Raw genomic sequence first — 19,727 nt, forward strand, 5'->3', positions numbered from 1 at the left:
CACAAGTAGCTGGCAGGTAACACTATGTTACCACTAGCACTAACTAAAAAGGTGTGATCCATTACCCATGGCAAATTTAACCAACACAATCCCCCATTGTGTGATTGTGTACCTAGCATTAACAGTTTTTGTCTCGCATTAGGCTTCTTTGTTACTGCAGTGTTATGATCTGTTGTGCAAGCAAAGAGAGAGTGTTAGTGTTAAGTATTCTGCCACGCTTTGGTGCTTGGTGAGAGGCAGAGTCAGAGATGAGGGACTGCCCTGTGTTCTTACCAAGCCTTTAGAGGCGTGTGGTGGGTACCACAGCGTGTGTGGGCACTCTCTAACCACTAGCAACCGAGGAGAGACCTCAGCCTCCTCGGCCCCCACAGCCTCTTAGCCTTCACCAGTGGGAGGGAACAACTCATGCACTGGAGTGCACAGAGAGAGAGAGAGAGAGAGAGAGAGAGAGATGGCGATGGAGTGAGTGTGAGAGACAAGCAGAGGCAGAAACATGGAGAGGAATTAAGTGAGTGAGAGACTGGAGGAGAGAAATGTCTGTGTGTGTGTGTGTGTGTGTGTGTGTGTGTGTGTGTGTGTGTGTGTGTGTGTTGTGTGTGTGTGTGTGTGTGTGTGTGTGTGTGTGTGTTGTGTGTGTGTGTGTGTGTGTGTGTGTGTGTGTGTTGTGTGTGTGTGTGTGTTGTGTGTTGTGTGTGTGTGTGTGTTGTGTGTGTGTGTGTGTGTGTGTGTGTGTGTGTGTGTGTGTGTGTGTGTGTGTGTGTGTGTGTTGTGTGTTGTGTGTGACTGCAACCAAAAGTGAGAGTAGGAAGAGAATGAAACAGGAGTTGGTACAACACAGAGGTGGAGTAGGAGCACATGAGTTAGGATAAGCAAAACATAAAGACACAGACGGCCTGTAGCGGTAAGAGTGAGAGGAACAGAGAGAGAGAGAGATGAGGTGCGGCAGTGATGGAGGTCGTCACAAACTCAAGAAAGATCGACACTGGCTGAGGTCGTAGAGCGACACAGCGAAGCGACGGCAAACACATGGAGCACCTGTGTCATCAATCTGGACAACAATCGTTGTATGTCCTGCTGTGTGAACAAACTCTTCATTTCTCATTTGTTTTTCCTCTCCCCTTTTCTTCACCGCCCCTCTCTACAGCTTGCTCTGGGAGAGCCACAGAGGTCATGCTCTCGGACTGTAACGGACACAGTGGGCACCAAGTGCCAGCTGGCGTGCCAGTGTAGGCACTACCCTCCTCTGCCACCCCCACCCCCGCCACCTCCGCCCCCCAGAATCATCTTCCCTGGTAAGTGTCACTCCTTCAGCCCAGGATATGGTTGCGTCACCCTGAGAGGCTTGGTGAAAGATAGATAGAAAGAGAGAAACCACAATCATTCAAATGCTTTTTGTTATTAACCGATGTGGCGGTGTTGAAATACGTTGACCTGAGAGCAGCTTGAAAGCAAATGTAGTCAGAAAAAAATGCATTTAGATGTTCTCTCTTGAAAAATGCATTTAGATGTTCTCTCTCCACATGGGCTCTGAAGAGCCCTGCATTTGGAGATGAACCCATGAGCGGTTATGCTAATTTCCACATCTAAAATGTTTGGTGTTCGTATGCAGAGTACAGTAAGTCCATTACCCTTCCTTATATTCTTCTCTGTGGCATGAAAAAATGACACCCCCCCCCCCCATCCAAAAAAAAAAATGGTACATGGTCTTCGCTTCAGGCTAATCTGGTTTTGGAGCATAGCGATGCAATCAGTACCCAGCAGTACCCAGCTGTCCTAAAGGAGCCCCAGCATGGGACTGCTGCCTGCTGGGAGTCTCATCACTTTAGCAGGGAGACAACACAGAAAAATGGCCAACAACAACAACATTACTTTTCTTGCCTGTGTATCACACCTTGAAAGGTGGTTGTCAGTCTCCAGCACAATGTGTCTGTTTAAGGGAAGCTAGCCACCGCATATAAGATGCTTTGTGTGAACGTGTTTATAGTCAGAGGTGATGGTCACATATAGCCCCCCGTTATTTCTAGCGTGCATCGACGTCTCCTCATGAGCTGCTCTATCCGCCTTGCTATTGCACTGCAATTTGTATTCCATTTTTTGACATGGTTCCAGGAAGTTCCTGCCTCCTCTTGGGTGCCAGGCTACTGACTAATAAATTGCCTTTCTGGACCAAGACCATTTTCATTTGCCTCCAACTGTCCTCCCCTTGAATTACATCTGCGACCATAAAGTATGTGGCTTTTTCTGTTGACACCGAGCTCAATCCAGTTTATTACTTGAAGTTTATGTTTTAAATCTGTCATCGGCATCTCCACAGAGCCATATTTGTGGAAGAGTGCCTGATCAATAAATTCTGAGCAAGGGGAAGGCGGTGTAATCAATCTACTGCAGGCTTCTTTTGGATCAATCACTTTAGGCGTCTACTTGAAGGGCACCATTTATCTAGTGCGAGGGACAAACTCTTTATAATTTATTGATATTATGCATCAGACAGAATTAATCCAAATATATTCAAACTGACAGAAAATATCTTTACTGCTCTCAAGACGAATTACACATGTGGTGGACCAAAGCACACCAATTCCAAGGACTACTGATGGAGGAACTGTAGATAGGATTTCTATCTATTTGTTTTGTGTGGTCTCCATTTTTAAGAAATATTCACTGAATTTACTCAAAAGCTGGCTTTGTGTCTGGGCTCTGGGTACGTGACCAAATTCAAGGTTGTTGGTTGTGCTGTAGATTTTGTGGTTCTGTCCTCTGAACAAAATGAATATTTGCACTGCTCTCAGTTAAAGTGCTGAGGATTTGACTTCAGGGCTTTTGATAAATATCCAGCTGAAAGCGTCTGTGGGCCTTGCCTTCTGGGCAACCCCCCCCCCCCCCCCCCTTAAGTTATCCAAATATTCATGAGGAACTTATACATCATTAGAACTCCTACACCTGTACTTATCAAGGGTGTGATAAATGGTTTAACCGAGATGTTTCCGCAGGGAGGAGAGGAAAGCACTATATAAAAGATACAGCCTCTTATCAGAAAGGGAGGTATAGGCAGATTACATTAAATCTTACAGCCCTTTCGCTTAAAAAAGATTAGACCAGAAGTTTGCTTCAGCTGCAGGGAGCTCTAACATCCAAAATGAGTCCCAGCGGCAGTCAGGTTGGAGAAAATGTGCCTTGTCATATGTGGTGGGGAGCTGTGGCCTCGAGAGTGACTGCCCTGCCTCGGGTGACCAAACTAGTCTCTGATTTGACAACGTTGAGAGGGAAAATAGCATGAAAATAAGGTCTGCAACAACACTAGACTTCGCATTGATGTTGTCAACACCTCATCTAAATCTGCCTGAATAAGGTCAGAACACAACACAAGTCAAAGCTTACGAGACCAATAAATGGTTTAGGAAATTACTGACTTTGGGTGCACTTGTATTACAATCGTGTGTACATGTCTCTGAAATGTGCTCAGAATGTCACAGACGGAGTGCTTTTGTTTTATCGCCTGATCAGTTAGTCATCTATTTTTAGCCAAACTGCTGAGGTCGTAGATTAGGGGAAGTAGATTACACAGAATTGCTCCTGGGCTCTTGTGAAAGATGGCTGCTTTAAGCCCAAAAAAGGGAATGCAGGGCTGACTACACACATGGCTAACTCAGCTAGCCACAAGGAGGTGTTGCCAGTTGTATGAGCCTCGGAAACCCTGCACCCTTGAAGCGTTATCATTGAGCAGTGGGATGTTTTACATTGACAACTTCAACAAATGAATCATAGTCTGTCATATATTTGGCCAAGTTCTATTTACAGACTGGGATGCTTGTATTTCTTCTCATTTCTTTTCATAGGGTATGTATAAATAACCTTCCTCAGCAATATGGCTTCAGGTTGTAGATATATATCCATTATCAGACTGACTGAGCAGTTCTGCTATTATGTTGTTATGAAGTTTCAGCAAAATAGTATGGTATACTTCAGCTATTTTTCTCATCCCATTTAGATATCTGTAATTAATTCCACTAGAAATTATCTGTGCCAACTCCTATGATGAAGAAAGCACATGCGTATTTACCGTGATATGACAAACTGAGCCTTGTGCTCTTTTTCCAAGTGTCAGCCTCCTCCCCCAAGACTTGTCATCTTGGCTCCCCACCCTCTGCCCCTGCAGTCTGTAAGAGACTGCAAACAGCCCTTCCCAGCTAACCATAAGACTGGTGTATACCCCCAGTGAGAGCCTTCATGCCTCTCTTTAGGCTAATGCTTTGAGTAATTAAATAAATATAAGTATAATCCTATTGTGGAAAGGAATTACTAAAGGAGCAGCTAAATTCAGACACACCTACAGTGTTTTGAAGGGTATAGTTCAGCACCCAGATATCACTTAGATCCTTAGACGTTATTATTATTATTATTATTATTATTTTAAATAAAATATTATGCCACATTTGAAACCTAACCAGTTCATAATTGTGTTAAGTGGGATGATTAAGAATTGTCCACTATTCTTGCTAATCACTATCATTTGGATTTCATGTGTTGTCTCATGGATGCTCCATCTGATGGTCAAGAGTGCTAAACGCCTTCTACCATTGGAGTTCAGGTGTGTTCAGTAAGACTGTAGGCTATCAGTAAGGTGTCACTTGTGCCAATGTGGAAATCTGAGAAGTCATGGCCTCTCTTTAGTAGTAGATAACATCGCATGCTCAAAGCTCTTTTGGTGCCGCAGAGCAAAATACTACTTAATGGAGCCGAACAACCCATATGGCTCCACTGTGGGCATGTAATATTGTTGCAGCACATTATGAAGATTCTTTACTTATGCATTTCTCTCCTGTAACTGAACCCAATCAGTTAAGTTTGCTAGCAAGCCCAGGGTCATAGGTTCAGTGCTCATGGTGCACAAACACAAGCCTTTTTCCTTTCACAGTATTGCAGCTCTGGAGAAAACCACTGGCAGGATGGTTAAACGTTATGTAATCCAATGTGTTATGAAAGGAGGTTACACATTACATGGAATATGCCTTACTCATTACTACTGTGGGGACACAAAGTAGATTTCATTCATAATGCAGATACGTCCCCAAGCAAGTGAGAGGCAAAATGTCCTCTGTAAGTTCAACACAGAAGTACTGAAGAGGTCTGTGGGGTGCCCATCACTTCTTGCTGTAGAAAGCCATTCTAATAATGATGCCTAATTTTCTTTATACAACTAATCAAATTGTAGAGTTTCTTAAATGGAAAAGGCAATTTTCTAACTGAAAAAAGCTTTTTACTGCTGTTGTTGTCAAGTGGGAATGTACAATTCCAGTTTCCTCAATTCCAGTCAGTGCTGCAGATGGCCCAGACAACACTCATGCATTGTGTTTTCATTACACCATGCCAGTATAATTGAAGTGTAAAATGAAGTAGTTGCAAGTTAATTTGTAGACTGACAGAACAGCGTAGCAACATGTTACATTTGCCTGAAATAGCTTTTAGTACCGTTACACTGCATTAGCACTGAGGCCTCAAAGTGGAGTGGACACGGGCAATCAGAACTAGGACTACTGAACCTGTACTACTGACATCACCGGCATCATTTTGCATGAGTGGACCTAGAGGAGCATGGTCATGTGTAGTGGACCTAGAGGAGCATGGTCATGTGTACTGGACCTAGAGGAGCATGGTCATGTGTAGTGGACCTAGAGGAGCATGGTCATGTGTAGTGGACCTAGAGGAGCATGGTCATGTGTAGTGGACCTAGAGGAGCATGGTCAAGTGTAGTGGACCTAGAGGAGCATGGTCATGTGTAGTGGACCTAGAGGAGCATGGTCAAGTGTAGTGGACCTAGAGGAGCATGGTCATGTGTAGTGGACCTAGAGGAGCATGGTCAAGTGTAGTGGACCTAGAGGAGCATGGTCATGTGTAGTGGCCTTGAGGAGCATGGTCATGTGTAGTGGACCTAGAGGAGCATGGTCAAGTGTAGTGGACCTAGAGGAGCATGGTCATGTGTAGTGGGACGTGGTAGGTAGCTGCCAGATAACAAATGGGGTTCCCTGAGCCTCTGCCACCACAGCCCCCTTAGCCTCCGAGTTGGCTGCCATTTCAAAGGATCTCCTGGGGGCTCCTTCCTCTCCCCTTGCTCTGATTTAGTGAGAGTCGGTTCTGCTGACGGGCTGCCGATCGATCCCCCTGCACTCTGGCCCAGCTTGTCCTGGAGGACATCCGTAATAGAAGCGCATTAGCAGATTGACAATTATTGGCTGGGAGCCTCGGTCTCTAAGATTGCGTTAGGAAGTCGACAGACGGCAGGTGAAGGGGACCCGTCGGACAGAGAGGGGGCCAGAGGCTGACCAAGACGTGTCCATAAAACAGCTCCCTTTAAGCCCAGTCTATAAACACTCTCCATTATGGAGACTTAATTACCCTGGGACCTACTACTGGGATGCTCAAGAATGCTGAGGATGTTTTATATAATCATAACAAGCTTAGGACTAGCATTAAACGTTTGCCCAAAGCTATTTACCTCAATACTCAGTACAGGTTCCTGTGTTAGGTATCGGACTGTGCATATCTTGTGTGTTTGCTAATCCTAGCTAAAAAGGCTAGCCACAGCTCATCTCCTCTCCTATTTGTTCTACATATGTGGATATTGTGTTGTATTCCCGGCTTGCACGCCCTACATTCTCCTACGTGTTGTAAAGATTTATAGTAGGTTGACTCAGCGCTCGCAGTCACAACAGCTACAGTAAATAAAAAGCCGCTGATATCAGCCTGCCTTCAGACTCATATCGGAACAATACTGATTTATGGCAAAGCCTTAAATTGGGCACTTGGTTGAGTGTAGTGAATGCATGAGGAGGTAAAGGCTTTTCTCGCCCTCCACAGATGCCTGAGCAGCACATTGCAATCCCACTAAAAGCCCTGCAGTCTGCGCAAATGTTTTGTTCCGTGCCCAAAGTCCCCCCCCCCACCTCTCCCTTTGGGGAAAATGAACAGTGAGAAAGGGGGTGGGGGGGGGGGGTCTGCTTTTAAGAGTGTGCATCTACTGTGGTCAGCTAAAACAAAACAACACAACACAAACAAGCAAGAATGTTATTTTCAGTATTTCAGAACACATGACATTTTGTGTTTTATGTCTGCTTATATACATGCCATTAATGTTACCGCATTAAATATGCAACATTTGATATACAGCATCTGAGTTCAGTTAAGCTGTCTTAAATCTAGGGCCTTGCAGATGCTGGGGAAACTTAAACTCAATAGCCACAGCTATGTGTACTGGTATGAAATCATTTAACCCCAATCAGAGAAGGTGATTAGGGCAATGGCTTGGTGCCATCCTCATCCAAAATTCTACACATCAGCAAATCACATTTCTGTAAATTAATTCTACTCTGCTGAAGCATTTGTGTGTGTTGGCTCTGTGCAAATTAGTTTGTGTATTATTTAGCATGCATGGGGACATATATGTGTGTGTGTGTGTGTGTGTGTGTGTGTGTGTTGTACCTCTGTGTGTACAGGTGCGTGCTAATATCCATGACTGTGTACGGTGTGCATGTATCAGTATGTATCTCTGTATGCCCATGTGCATACAGTATGTGTACACTTCCCTGCCTCTCCAGAATGACTAACTGTCACGGTGCTGATGCTGGGGGAGGCAGCGATGCCGCGGGCATCATGGCGACCTTTGCTCAGCTGCACACTGTCGAGAGCACGGATGAGCCGCCGCCCACGGGCACGGGAACCCACGTCTGCTCTCTCCCCTCCCCTCCAGGGAGCACCCTATCCCACCCACTCCCCCCACCCAGCCCCGTCCTAGCACTCCCCATCCCTCCCCCTTCATGTGGGAAGCGTGACTGTGAAGGGCCCTCCTCTTCTTCATCTGTGTGAGTGTGTGTGTGTGTGTGTGTGTGTGTGTGTGTGTGTGTGTGTGTGAGTACAAGCCCTTCTCGAGCCGTCGGTGATCAGGGTTGAAACTGTCATCCTTGTTTGAGCCCAGAGAGGAAAAAAAAGGCTGAGTTCCGTTCCATTTCCTCTTTTTATGTGATTTATGTCTAAGACAACACCATGCTCAGCTTTGACCGACGTGCTGCGCTAATGGAATCAGTTTGACACCATTAGACTCCTCATCACTGATTTTGATTTTAGATTTGCATTTCATCACAATTTTAGCATGTATTATGTGGGTTCAGCGCCTGAGATTGAGCTCTGTCAATATTAAATACTGTATATCTCAGATTGCAGTACATGTAGGTCCTGACGTCTGGTCTATCCCTGATCAAGGCCCGGTCTCAGGGATGGATTACTGCACGGGCCTACCGGGCCCAGGCCCAGGGGCCCAAGGGGTCAGGGGGCCCTGAAGCCCAAGCCTTTGCATGGAATCATTGCCTCAATATCAACAAATCAGGATGTAGGCTATGAATCTGATTGAACTTAGGACCAAAAGTTCATAATCCGCCCATGCCCGGTCTGTCAGAAGCTAATCTTAACAGGCAGAACCAAGGTATACCCAAAGATCAGGTGGCCGTGGGTGCCGCCATGGCCTGCTGTTAGACAGCCAGTAATGTTACAGGGCTTCAAATTACACCACAGCTGAAGTCACCTTATACCAAGTTGTTTTTTTGACGTCTACACCACCACTCCGCTAGCATATCAGCAGGGCAGACACATGAGTAACTTCTGTCAAGGTGGCAGGGGATGGCCTCACTTTTGGAGTAAAATGCTTTAGGTGCTGTTCCAGGTGGATGGAAAAAAGGACATGAGATAATATAAGTATATAATGTTTTAATGTGTGTGAGAGGAAACTAAAAGTGTTCCTGTTTTGATTTAGTCCGGCAGCCAAATGCCATAATTTAGGTGAACCTGGTTTTGTGGGTTAAAGTGAGTAAGTGCTTCTGAAGTGCAGATTTCATTCTCAGAGTGGGAGAGGAAACTCATCTAAGTGCTAGCACGTCTCTTAAGGTATTGGGAGGGAGGTTTACAGTACTTTACAGCTATGTAACTGACTACTGTTAGCCTGCACTGCCCTCTTTTAGCTGATGTACTTTAGCTCTGTACTACTGTTCTAGTTTCCATAAAATATACATTTATTTTTTATTCTTTATCGCAGTAGTAGTCTATGCTCAGAGCCTAACCTCGTCATTCAAAAAGAGAATATTAATTTTTAAGTATTGATCCATAGACATGCATTAAAATACTAAGGCCTGATAATACACACAGGTCAGTCTGACTAATTAAAAACAAAATTATTTAAAAAAAATTCCAGGCTTGATTTTTGATTCCACTGAAATATTTAAATTCCCATCCCTAGTTGACATAGTATATATACTTGGATATTAAAGTGAGAGTTTTTAGTTTGGTACAGAGTTCACAGTCATGGAGCCTGAAACCGAGGAATGCTACTTCAGTTGGAAATTCAACTGCCATTTCAAGAAGGATTCATTGATTCGTTACTGAGCCCAACCAGTCTAAAATGTCAAACTTGCACCAGACTATATTTTGGAGATGATCAGATGTGGCTGCATAAGTGAAACCCCTTGTAGCTCTAAGATGCAGTTTCCAGGTTAATGGTGTGCCCTGCACAATGTTCTGTGCATGTTTTAAGGTACTGTAGGATGTTCAAGAACAAATGAGCCAGAACTACTCAAAACTAATACTAGAGGAAATGTGTACATATTCGGAGATATCTGAAATTATGAATTCATTATTTGACATAGAAAAGGGATACATTTTCCCAATTTGAATGCATGAAGTATTGTCTGAAAACTATCACACGGCAAACTGTTTTTAGTACATTCTATTTGAGGTGATTTGCTTTTGATATGTGTACTCACCTTGAAATTAGAGGTATTTCCTATTTTTTTCATGATTTCGGCACATAGGGCTTTTGGGGTTAATATATGAAATTGCCCAAGGGATATCACTGGGCACCTTCCTAAATATTAAAGAGCCACCCCAAGTCAATAAGTCTAAGCAAAAATAAATGAATAAATAACTGACAAAGCCAGGTCTGACCCCATGACTCCTTGACTACTACTGACGTTATCTGAAATACAGAAATGCATTAATTGGTATAGAAAAGGGTTAAATTGTCCAAATTTGAACGCATGTAGTATTGTCTGAATAACTATCACACAAAACACTGTATTTTAGTAAATTTTATTTGAGTTGATTTGCATTTGATATGAGTAGGCCTACTCACCTTGAAATTAGAGGTATTTCCTATTTTGTTTTTCTTAATTTTGGCACATTGGGCTTTTTTCATATTTAAACATTAAATTACAGAAAACTTTTAATACATTTTTTTTTCATATTAATGTAAGTTATCAACTGGGGAAGTTTCATAGTGATATCTGCTAGTTACATTTTTTACCCTATTTACCTGAAGAGTCTCGCCTTATATTCAGCACATTGAACAAGAAAGGGTTAATATATGAAATTGCTCAAGGGATATCACTAGGCACTCTCCTAAATCTTAAAGAGCTACCCCTAATCTACAAGATTCTGCAAAAAAAAAAACTTTAACCAACAAAACCAGGTCTGACCCCATGGCTGCCCGACCAATTGCTTGCAGACATTTTCAGAGTATTGTTATTTCATTGACGTGTGGTACAATGTACATTGTGTTAATGATATATTTTTGGTTTATCCTGTGCATTATCTGGATATGTTTGAAAAATACTGTCAGCTGACACGCCCATAGATAAATACAGAATGAAATAAAATGCTACCATACAGTGCATTTGCATGCACTGTAATAATTAAGGTAATAATTATGGTAGGCTAGGCTCCATACTAACCACCAGGTTTGAGCAGAAGTGGCTTACCGGTTAGCGCTTTGGACTTGTAACCGGAGGGTTCAAACCCCAACCAGTAGGAACGGCTGAAATGCCCTTGAGCAAGGCACCTAACCCCTCACTGCTCCCCGAGCGCCGCTGTAGCAAGCAGCTCACTGTGTCGGGATTAGTGTGTGCTTCACTTCGCTGAGTGTGTTTCACTAATTAATGGATTGGGATAACTGCAGAGACCAAATTTCCCTCACGGGATCCAAAGAGTATATATACTTATACTTATACTAGGTGTAACCCTAGCAACACCCTAGCAACCATTTCAATTGCCATAGCAACCACTACCATAATATCAACATAAAAAAACACCATAGCAACCAACATGATTGCCATAGCAACCAGCATAGCAACTACTTTATTTAGCATAGCAAACACCATGTCTACCCCTAGCATCCTAGCAACCATCTCAATTACCCTAGCAACACCATAGCAACCACTACCATAATGCCATAATGTCAACCTAGCAACAGCAATAGCAACCAACAATAATTACCATAGCACTGTACTGTCATCCCTAGGCTTCACATTTATCACCATATTTACCCTAGCAACCATCTCAATTACCCTAGCAACCACTTCCATAATGTAAACCTAGCAACCAACATGATTAACATAGCAACTACCCAAGCATACAATCTCTACAATGGATCCAGTATAACTTGAGGGGCAGAGAACAAGTGGTAGATGTGAGTGGAACTATATAAAAACCTCTTCCACTTAACTGTGGGGTCCCACAGGGAAGCATCTTAGGTCCACTATTCTTTGTACTGTATATTAATGACATAAAGTCAGCATGTGATTGGAACTTGTACCTTTATACAGATGATTCAGCTCTTTGAGTGTCTCATCGCAATAAGGCGGACGTAGTTTAGAACTTCAGTCAGTATTTGGTATGTGAATACAAGCTCCTCATCTCAGCAAAAGAGAATCAATACTTTTTGGATCAAATGCAAAGCTAAGGAAATCACCTGGATCCAAAGTGGTAGTTGGTGAATTCTTGATCAATTTCCCTCACGGGACCAAAAGAGTATATATACTTATACTAATTATCTGGGGATTGCATGGCATTTATATTTGCATTGCATGGCACTTATATTTAAATGTGTTCTGTGCATACAATTATTAAAATTAGGTACCCAGATATCTATGTCGTTATTAGTAGTTAGTTACCCTAGCAACAACTACCATGTTAACATGGCAACGTACCATGCATTTTGAAAATAGCTTTCATATTACAGTAATTAAAACCTTTTTTTAATCATTTAACTGTTCTGTTCATTCTTCTGTACTCTCTCTCTCTTGGTTCTCATTTACAATAAGTGAAACTGTGCCCCACTGTATGTTATGTGGTGAATATACAGTAAAAACACAGTATTCCCACATCAGACTGAGGTTTAGGAGGGTGAGTGTAATGGTAGCCAGTTGGTACGTGCAGTAGGCCTATGCCTTAAGAGATGTGTCAGTCAGAGCTGCTAGCACCCTGGTAATTTAGCTCACTTGCTAGTGCACTCAACTCCAGATCTGAGGTGCTGAGATCGGGTGAGGGTAGGGCTGAGCCGCGCGGTCAACCCAGCACAGGTTACATTGGTTCTGTGACAACCAGATGGTAGAGCTACTGTAGGTAGAACCGATTGTTTTAATTTTTTTCGTATCGACAGCACTCGGTGACCTTTAGAAACAGAGATCTATGTGAAAAAATTTCATTTAAGAATGGGATTTTAATTTACTTGATAGGGCACTCAACATAACACTGTTTACACTTGATCCTGATATTATTCACACAGCAGAAAAAAAACAAATTACTGCACATGTCATCCAATGCAATCTAATTTAGGAAAATATATTGTTAACCGAAATGAGGGATATTGTCAGTTTTATAGCTACATTTTAGTTTTGTCTGCATGTTGATAGTGTTTGATAACGTTGGTGCTCTCTTGTCATTACCTTGTCTTAGTCATGGAAAAAGAGCTTTGACGAGCATTCTTTCTTTAACAAAACACTACATTTTGAGTCACAAGCACAGTCTAAAATCTGGCCCCATAGCATAGCTTTGTAGCCGCCTGGCTGCGCTATCTACTAGCAGGATAACTCAAGCAATTTTTTCTTTCCTACCGACAGCACCTCGAACAACAGGGCCTTATGTTTAATACATTTGGATGTAAGCCTGTGCTAAATAGAGAAACATATCTCATGGGAATGTGACCCACAAGTGATAAACATGCAGCCCCAGTCGAGTGGGGAAAGGTAAATGACCTCAGTGCTTCTCTTATTCATACATGAGTGTGAGAGGTTATTGCATCAAGGGTTTTTGACCACTGAGGGCAGAGAGGGCTGGTCTTTGTCTAACTGTCTTGGGCACTATCAGGTCCCCTTCTTCATAATCAATTTGGCCTAACCATCTAGAGCCTTCTAACCCAATCAACCTCGGTGGCAGGTATAAAAATAGCCTAATCTAATAGCCATGGCTTGTTTGCTGCCATTCTGAACTGAGCCATATGTCTTGCTGTTCTCTGAAACATTAAGTCATGTTTCACATGCACCTCTGTTTCTGTCAGTGTCCTGTTCAACATATAGTCTCATTATTGGTTCCTGTTTAGATAGAGAGATAGATAGAGATAGATCGAGATAGATAGATAGATAGGTAGATAGATAGATAGTAGATAGATAGATACTTTATTGATCTCCAAGGGGAAATTCAAGTCATTGAACCATGCATGCTGTCAATATTTTTAGTATATAACAGTATGATGCCAAAAGGATTGTAGATGTCAGTTGGTGTAGTTACATTCTTTGTAATGTGAACTGTGATTTGACATGTTCAAAGGTTGCACCTAGTGTGAAACTAAATCAATTGGGTAAAAAGGCAACAAACTGATCCTGACCCTTGCATGGATCAAAAATGTCAAAACGTCAAGTTAACAGTTATTTTTCAAATGTCTTTTTTTCCCTGGCGTCATATTTTTGTCAGCCTCTCTGTCTCCCTCTCATCTCTTTATTCCCCCGGAGAGGCAAAACAGCCCAATTACTGCGTTCAGCCGAGCCAGACACCCTGTGCCCTCAGGAGGCCATCTTCGAGGGCAGCCATTTTTTTTCAGCCGTCGACAGACCGTGTGTTGGGGCAGCTGAGGCTGACAAAGTCGTGCGAGGACAGCAAGCCAGGGATTTGGCTGATAAGACTGGAGATGGAGCCCATCTCACGAAGCGGGACGGCCGGAGGAGCTCGGACACCCCTCATTAGCACAGATGAGTCCCTTCACTGCTGGCTCTCGGCCTCGTCGTCCAGCTCAGACATATGCACGAGTCACTTCGAATGAGTGGCTGCTCACACAATTGAGGCGGACAGCTTTTTAGTCTGTGGTTTTGCAGGGAGCAGGGAGAGACACGAAAATGTGGATGAGATGGACGGTGACAGCAAAGCTGAGCTGGCACACAGACTTGCACTTAATTGTACCTCACTCTTTCCTACACTCTCTTTTTGTCTTCATCTCTCTCTCTCTCTCTCTTGTCTCTGTCTTTGCATTCTTATTTGTTTTAACCTTAATACACTCACTCACACATATGCGCTTACAAGTGACTATTAGCACCGGCAAGCTACTTTGGGTGTTGTTTAACTTAGGAGAAGCTTCCACATTGAAATTCCAGCCAGTGAATTGTGTGTGTGTGTGTGTGTGTGTGTGTGTGTCTTGTCAGAGGATGGATTTATTGTGTGTGTGTTTGTGTGAGAGCGTGTTTGCATGCATGCCTCTATGTACCTTTGTACGGGTTTGTGTGTGTGTGTGTGTTGATGTGAATGTTAGGAAGAAAAAAAGACTGCCATCTGGTGACTGTCTACTTGCAGATGGTTATAGTGTGTGTGGAAGCGTGAGGGTGTGTTTTGCACCTGTGATGGGGGCAGTTGGGGGATACAGTGATGAGTGAGGAGGATTAAACTGAAGACCCAGATGATGTTCCACAAGCCATCGTTCTCGGTTCTAATAAGCATGTCCAATCACTAGTCAAACATTTTCATAGAATAGTATTTGTAATGGAATAGAATAATTTTTGGGGAACTCGTATCAAAAACTTCCCCAGCACTTCTATTCTGCATTGTGTCTGAGGAAAAGCTCCATGCAGCTCTGGACCCTCATGGAGAATCATGGACATGTTTACTTAAGCCAATTACGGTAATTAGACGTAGTGCTTAGGTTAAAGGCCGGCATTGTTCCCCAGAGATGTAGTCTCTCAAGCAGGAAAATCTCCATAATCCATTAATCAATACGGGTGTTTGCATTTTTCCCATTTAACACCGGCTCATTTCACCACTGCAAATATTTATTCTGTGAGTTATAACAGAGAGATTGTTTGTGCTATTTAATCAATTGCAATTACGAAGGGCAAGGGAATCCGTCTGGGTGATTTAGAGTGGGGAAAACTTTCAAAGTTGCTGATGCATGGGTTCCTACCCTGAGAGAGGATGCCTCGCTAATAAATACTCAGGGTTTATGAAGTGAAATGGCAGTGCCCTTAAGATCAATGCAGCAGACAGTGACTAGGCCAAAACTGGTAGGGAGCTACAGAGCAGACCAGTTTGGAAGTGTTCCCACAAGTGCACTCTCATCTGAACCAGAGCTGGGAAGAGGCTCTGCAAGATGCCAGTGATGATAAGAGATCTTTTAATTAAGAACTTTGGATGAGTAAGAGGACCAGGTTTGGTAGGCCTTTCCCTGAACTGCTGAAGTGTACTGTGCTGTAACGAGTAATGTTTTTAAGTGTGATTTCCTACACCAGAACCATGTAGCTTTAGAACATGCAGCGAGAGTAGAGATCATGTTTAATCCTGCCTTTTCACCACTGGTTACCGCTATATTCAAATTGGCTCATTTAACCCATGTTAAATTGAATGCACTGACTTGATGAAGTTCTTAAAAGCCAAAGTAGCCCACCCCCACCAGCATAGGTTTTGATAAATTCATGGTAATTAATGCTGGCTGTGGTACATAGGGAAAGGATAGAGAGCTGACGCACCTGCGATTTTTTGCATATGCGTAGGAGTAGGCCTAGTTCCACACGTGTTTCTACCCTCCTGCATACTGCTTCCTGATGTAAATGTACCATATTTCAATAGTGCTTTGGAAGATGTTGACCATTCTGTAGGAGGCTATGCATGTAGATAGCAATATCACTGCAGCAAATCCTCATATGCAATGTTTTTTAAACCTCTATGCCAAGCAGTGTTTATTAACTGCTGATGTCAGTTCATGTAGTTTTTATTCCAGTAAAATTGAGCCACCAGTCGCACACGTGCACATTGCAATGGCCATTTTGAGTTTCTATCTTATGTAAAACAGAAAGCAAAGTGGTCAGGCCATCAGCACAGTAGAATTGTAGAATCTAAAATAGGTTATAATTAGCACGTCAGCTAATTTATTGTGTGTTTTAGCAATGCATGCTTTAGCTGAATAGTCTACAATATGCATAACATGTATAACCAGAGGGCACTCTGAGAATGCAAACCTCCGGCAAATGCCAAATGCGGCCAGTGATTCAGAAGTGTAATGCTATGGCCCATGCCCACACTGGTTGTTTGTGGTTTTCGGTATTCTCTCACAGCAATTTAGTAGCAACTTTTAAAACAAAGTTTGTTTACTGGAGTTTGAATGATGGAAAGCATTTGAAATAAAAAAAAAAAATCATACATTTTAGGCATGTCATATTTGTCATGTCATGTCATATTGTGTCATGTGCTAAATGACATTTAATCAAGTTACGATAAACACACCAAGGTCATCCCAATTGCTCTGGACAGATAGAGAGTTGACTGTCACTCCACATCATATTTGTCCTATCAATTCATTATAAATTCAACAGTCCAAATGTAGAAATAATGTTATTAGTCCATGAGCCAGGGGGGTTGATCGGTATCATCGGGGGGACAAATGCTATCATTGTTTTTTGGCAAGGTATACACCCCTAGTACTAGAAAAATCACGATAGCAGTGCAGGGGTGGTAGCGAAATCACTTTTTTCAGCTCATCAAAGATAAATTCCGTTTTTAAAATCTGGTGTATATCTTGTTTGTGCTCATGGTAGGGATATTGTCAACATTCTATAATATGGTGCTATCATTGGAAAGGGGACCTTTTAGGCTTTCATTTAAGCCCAGTGCTGAATCTGTCTTACAAACACAGACGTCACATGACTTCTTTAAACCAGAAATAACACACATTTTCTCACAATTTCCGCCTAAACTGTATGCTTTCTTTTATCCATGTGGCTTGAAAGAACACCAGGGACACAAAACTCAACAACTTCAATACTCAAGGCACTCTGATGATTCAGAAAATGTACAATACAATATAGCCATACTATTTATTTGTAAGAGCCTTAAATTAGACTTGTGTAGCCAGCACAAGTCTTCAAAATAGAATGGAGCCAATAGAATGGACAAATAGAATACCCTATTAGTCCAGGGCCAAATGGCCTAGTTTTTGAGATACCTCCACCCAATCGTGTTTTTTATATTTTTGATATGTCTAGTTTATGAAATGGATTGTTGTATAAAATATTTTACTGCACAACTAGTTTTTTGGATGGTATTTGAATCTTTCCCAAAACCGGAAACTCACCAAATTTGGACTGTATGTTCCCAGGTCGTTGGCCCACACAATGAAGTGATAAATTAACCATTATGGTTAGTTGTGCAGTAAAATATTTTATACAACAATCCATTTCATAAACTAGACATATCAAAAATATAAAAAACATGATTGGGTGGAGGTATCTCAAAAACTAGGCCATTTGGCCCTGGACTAATAGGGTATTCTATTTGTCCATTCTATTGGCTCCATTCTATTTTGAAGTCTAATTTAAGGCTCTCACAAATAAATAGTATGTACTAGTACTAGTACTAATAGTAATAGTACTATCATCAGAGTGCCTTGAGTATTGAAGTTGTTGAGTTTTGTGTCCCTGGTGTTCTTTCAAGCCACAGGGATAAAATAAAGCATACAGTTTAGGCGGAAATTGTGAGAAAATGTGGTTATTTCTGGTTTAAAGAAGTCATGTGACGTCTGTGTTTGTCAGACAGATTCAGCACTGGGCTTAAATGAAAGCCTAAAAGGCCCCCTTTCCAATGATACCAAGCACCATATTATAACATATTGACAATATCCCTACCATGAGCACAAACAAGATATACACCAGATTTTAAAAACGGAATTTATCTTTGGGGGTGGGTACAGTAGGTTCATGAGCTGAAAAAAGTGATTTCGCTACCACCCCTGCACTGCTATCGTGATTTTTCTAGTACTAGGGGTGTATACCTTGCCAAAAAACAATGATAGCATTTGTCCCCCCAGATGATACCGATGGCCCAAATTTGGGGCCCTGGCTCATCATGGACTATATACAAATGAACAAGTTCTTAGGTTGAGGCCAAAAATGTCAAATGAGGTTCTCTAGCTATTGTCTTTTTTCCATTTTACTGTGCTATAACATTACATTTTCCCATTACCAATCTTGAACCAGACATCCTAATAGAGACACTCAGGGAGTCTTTTTGGTTTATAATTTGGTAAGAAATACAGTAGCCAGACAGTTGCCCCATTTGGGACCTGAAAGTTCTTTTTTTACCCTATGAACCATGAATGCACTTTCAACAGTTCAGCTCAGCTAGATTGTCACTTTCAATCATTCAAAGACCTCGCCCTTATAGCCAGCCCACACTGTTACTTCAGTATCTTTTTGCAAATACTGCCATTTTTTTAAGTTCCTTTTTGGTTCTCTTTAGTTCAGTATGTGTATGCACTGCTATTGAGCAAAGTCAAAGTTTTCTAAACGCAGAGCCTGAAAAATGTATGGGACAGCACAGGACTAGATGACATAAGCAGTTACTATGGGACAGCACAGGACTAGATGACATAAGCAGTCACTATAAGATGCAAATTACCAGAGGTGGGCCACTGAAATTTAATTTTAGGGCCCGAGCACTGGAGTCTCTGACGTTCATCGGAGGGCGCTGCACCGAGGTGCAGAGTCTTATTGTTTCTGTAAAGATTTGTTTTAATTATTATTATTACGGTTTGCTTTTATGTGATTAAATGGGCCAATTCTGAGGTGGTTCCCATGGGCAGAAAGTAAAGTTTCATTTGTCTCACCCAAGAAAATGGCTGCTAATCCACCCAATCAAAATCCAGCCAAAATTGGTTGGTTTGCATTCTTCAATATCTCAAACACCAGTTGGAGGGGAACTAAGGAGTGAAGTTACAAATGGCAACATGGTACTTGTAGAACTGTTGGGGATGTTATTGTTCATTGTTCATGAACAATTAATGAAGCATTTGCCTCCCATATGCCCCCCAGTAATGATGGGGAGATATAGGAGGCAAATACATGAATAAAACATTTGGAAACTATGTAATTGTGCATATTCTATAGTCAGTATTTGGTTTGCTTGAGTGACTATTACAAAAGCATGCGAGCAGTTCTGTGGCTGTCAGTGTACATTCCTTGTCCGTTTTTGCGGTCACTGTGTACAATTGGGCCCGGAGGACCATCAAGTGAGACTGTCGCCGAACCCAGCTTTTCTGCTGATGTTTTTGTCTGCTTAATACATTAATCGTTTGGAAATTGGACTCATTTTATTTTTAATTTGTATTTATTTTATTTATTAATTTGTTTCTTGTATGTCTTGTATGTCTTGGTGTCACGGGTTCGCTGGCGACTACGCCGCTCCGTCCGGCATCTTTTGTGTTTGTTATTTCTTAAATGTATGTCTTGGTGTCATGGGTACGCTGGCGACTACGCCGCTCCGTCCGGCATCTATTGTCTTTGTTAGTCTGTGTCAATGACAATGTCTTATATGTGAAGCGCTTTGGGTTGCACTCTGTGCATGTTAAATGCGCTATACAAATAAATCTGACTTGACTTGAC

The 19,727-nt window shown here is 42.2% G+C and overlaps 1 protein-coding gene across 1 annotated transcript in view; it reads left to right on the forward strand.

The window, feature by feature from the left end:
- Positions 1-19,727, forward strand: part of prima1 (proline rich membrane anchor 1) — a 37,196-nt gene that overhangs the window by 1,235 nt on the left and 16,234 nt on the right. Inside the window, exon 2 of the mRNA XM_076272412.1 lies at positions 1,145-1,292. Coding sequence (XP_076128527.1) covers positions 1,145-1,292 — 148 coding nt within the window. The remainder of the gene's footprint in view (positions 1-1,144; positions 1,293-19,727) is intronic.

This window comes from Alosa pseudoharengus, unplaced genomic scaffold (genome assembly GCF_046254945.1).
Source record: "Alosa pseudoharengus isolate Yale_2024_CS ecotype anadromous, Long Island Sound unplaced genomic scaffold, YU_APseudo_1.1 YU_APseudo_1.1_scf_7, whole genome shotgun sequence".
In the NCBI taxonomy this organism is placed as follows: domain Eukaryota; kingdom Metazoa; phylum Chordata; class Actinopteri; order Clupeiformes; family Clupeidae; genus Alosa; species Alosa pseudoharengus.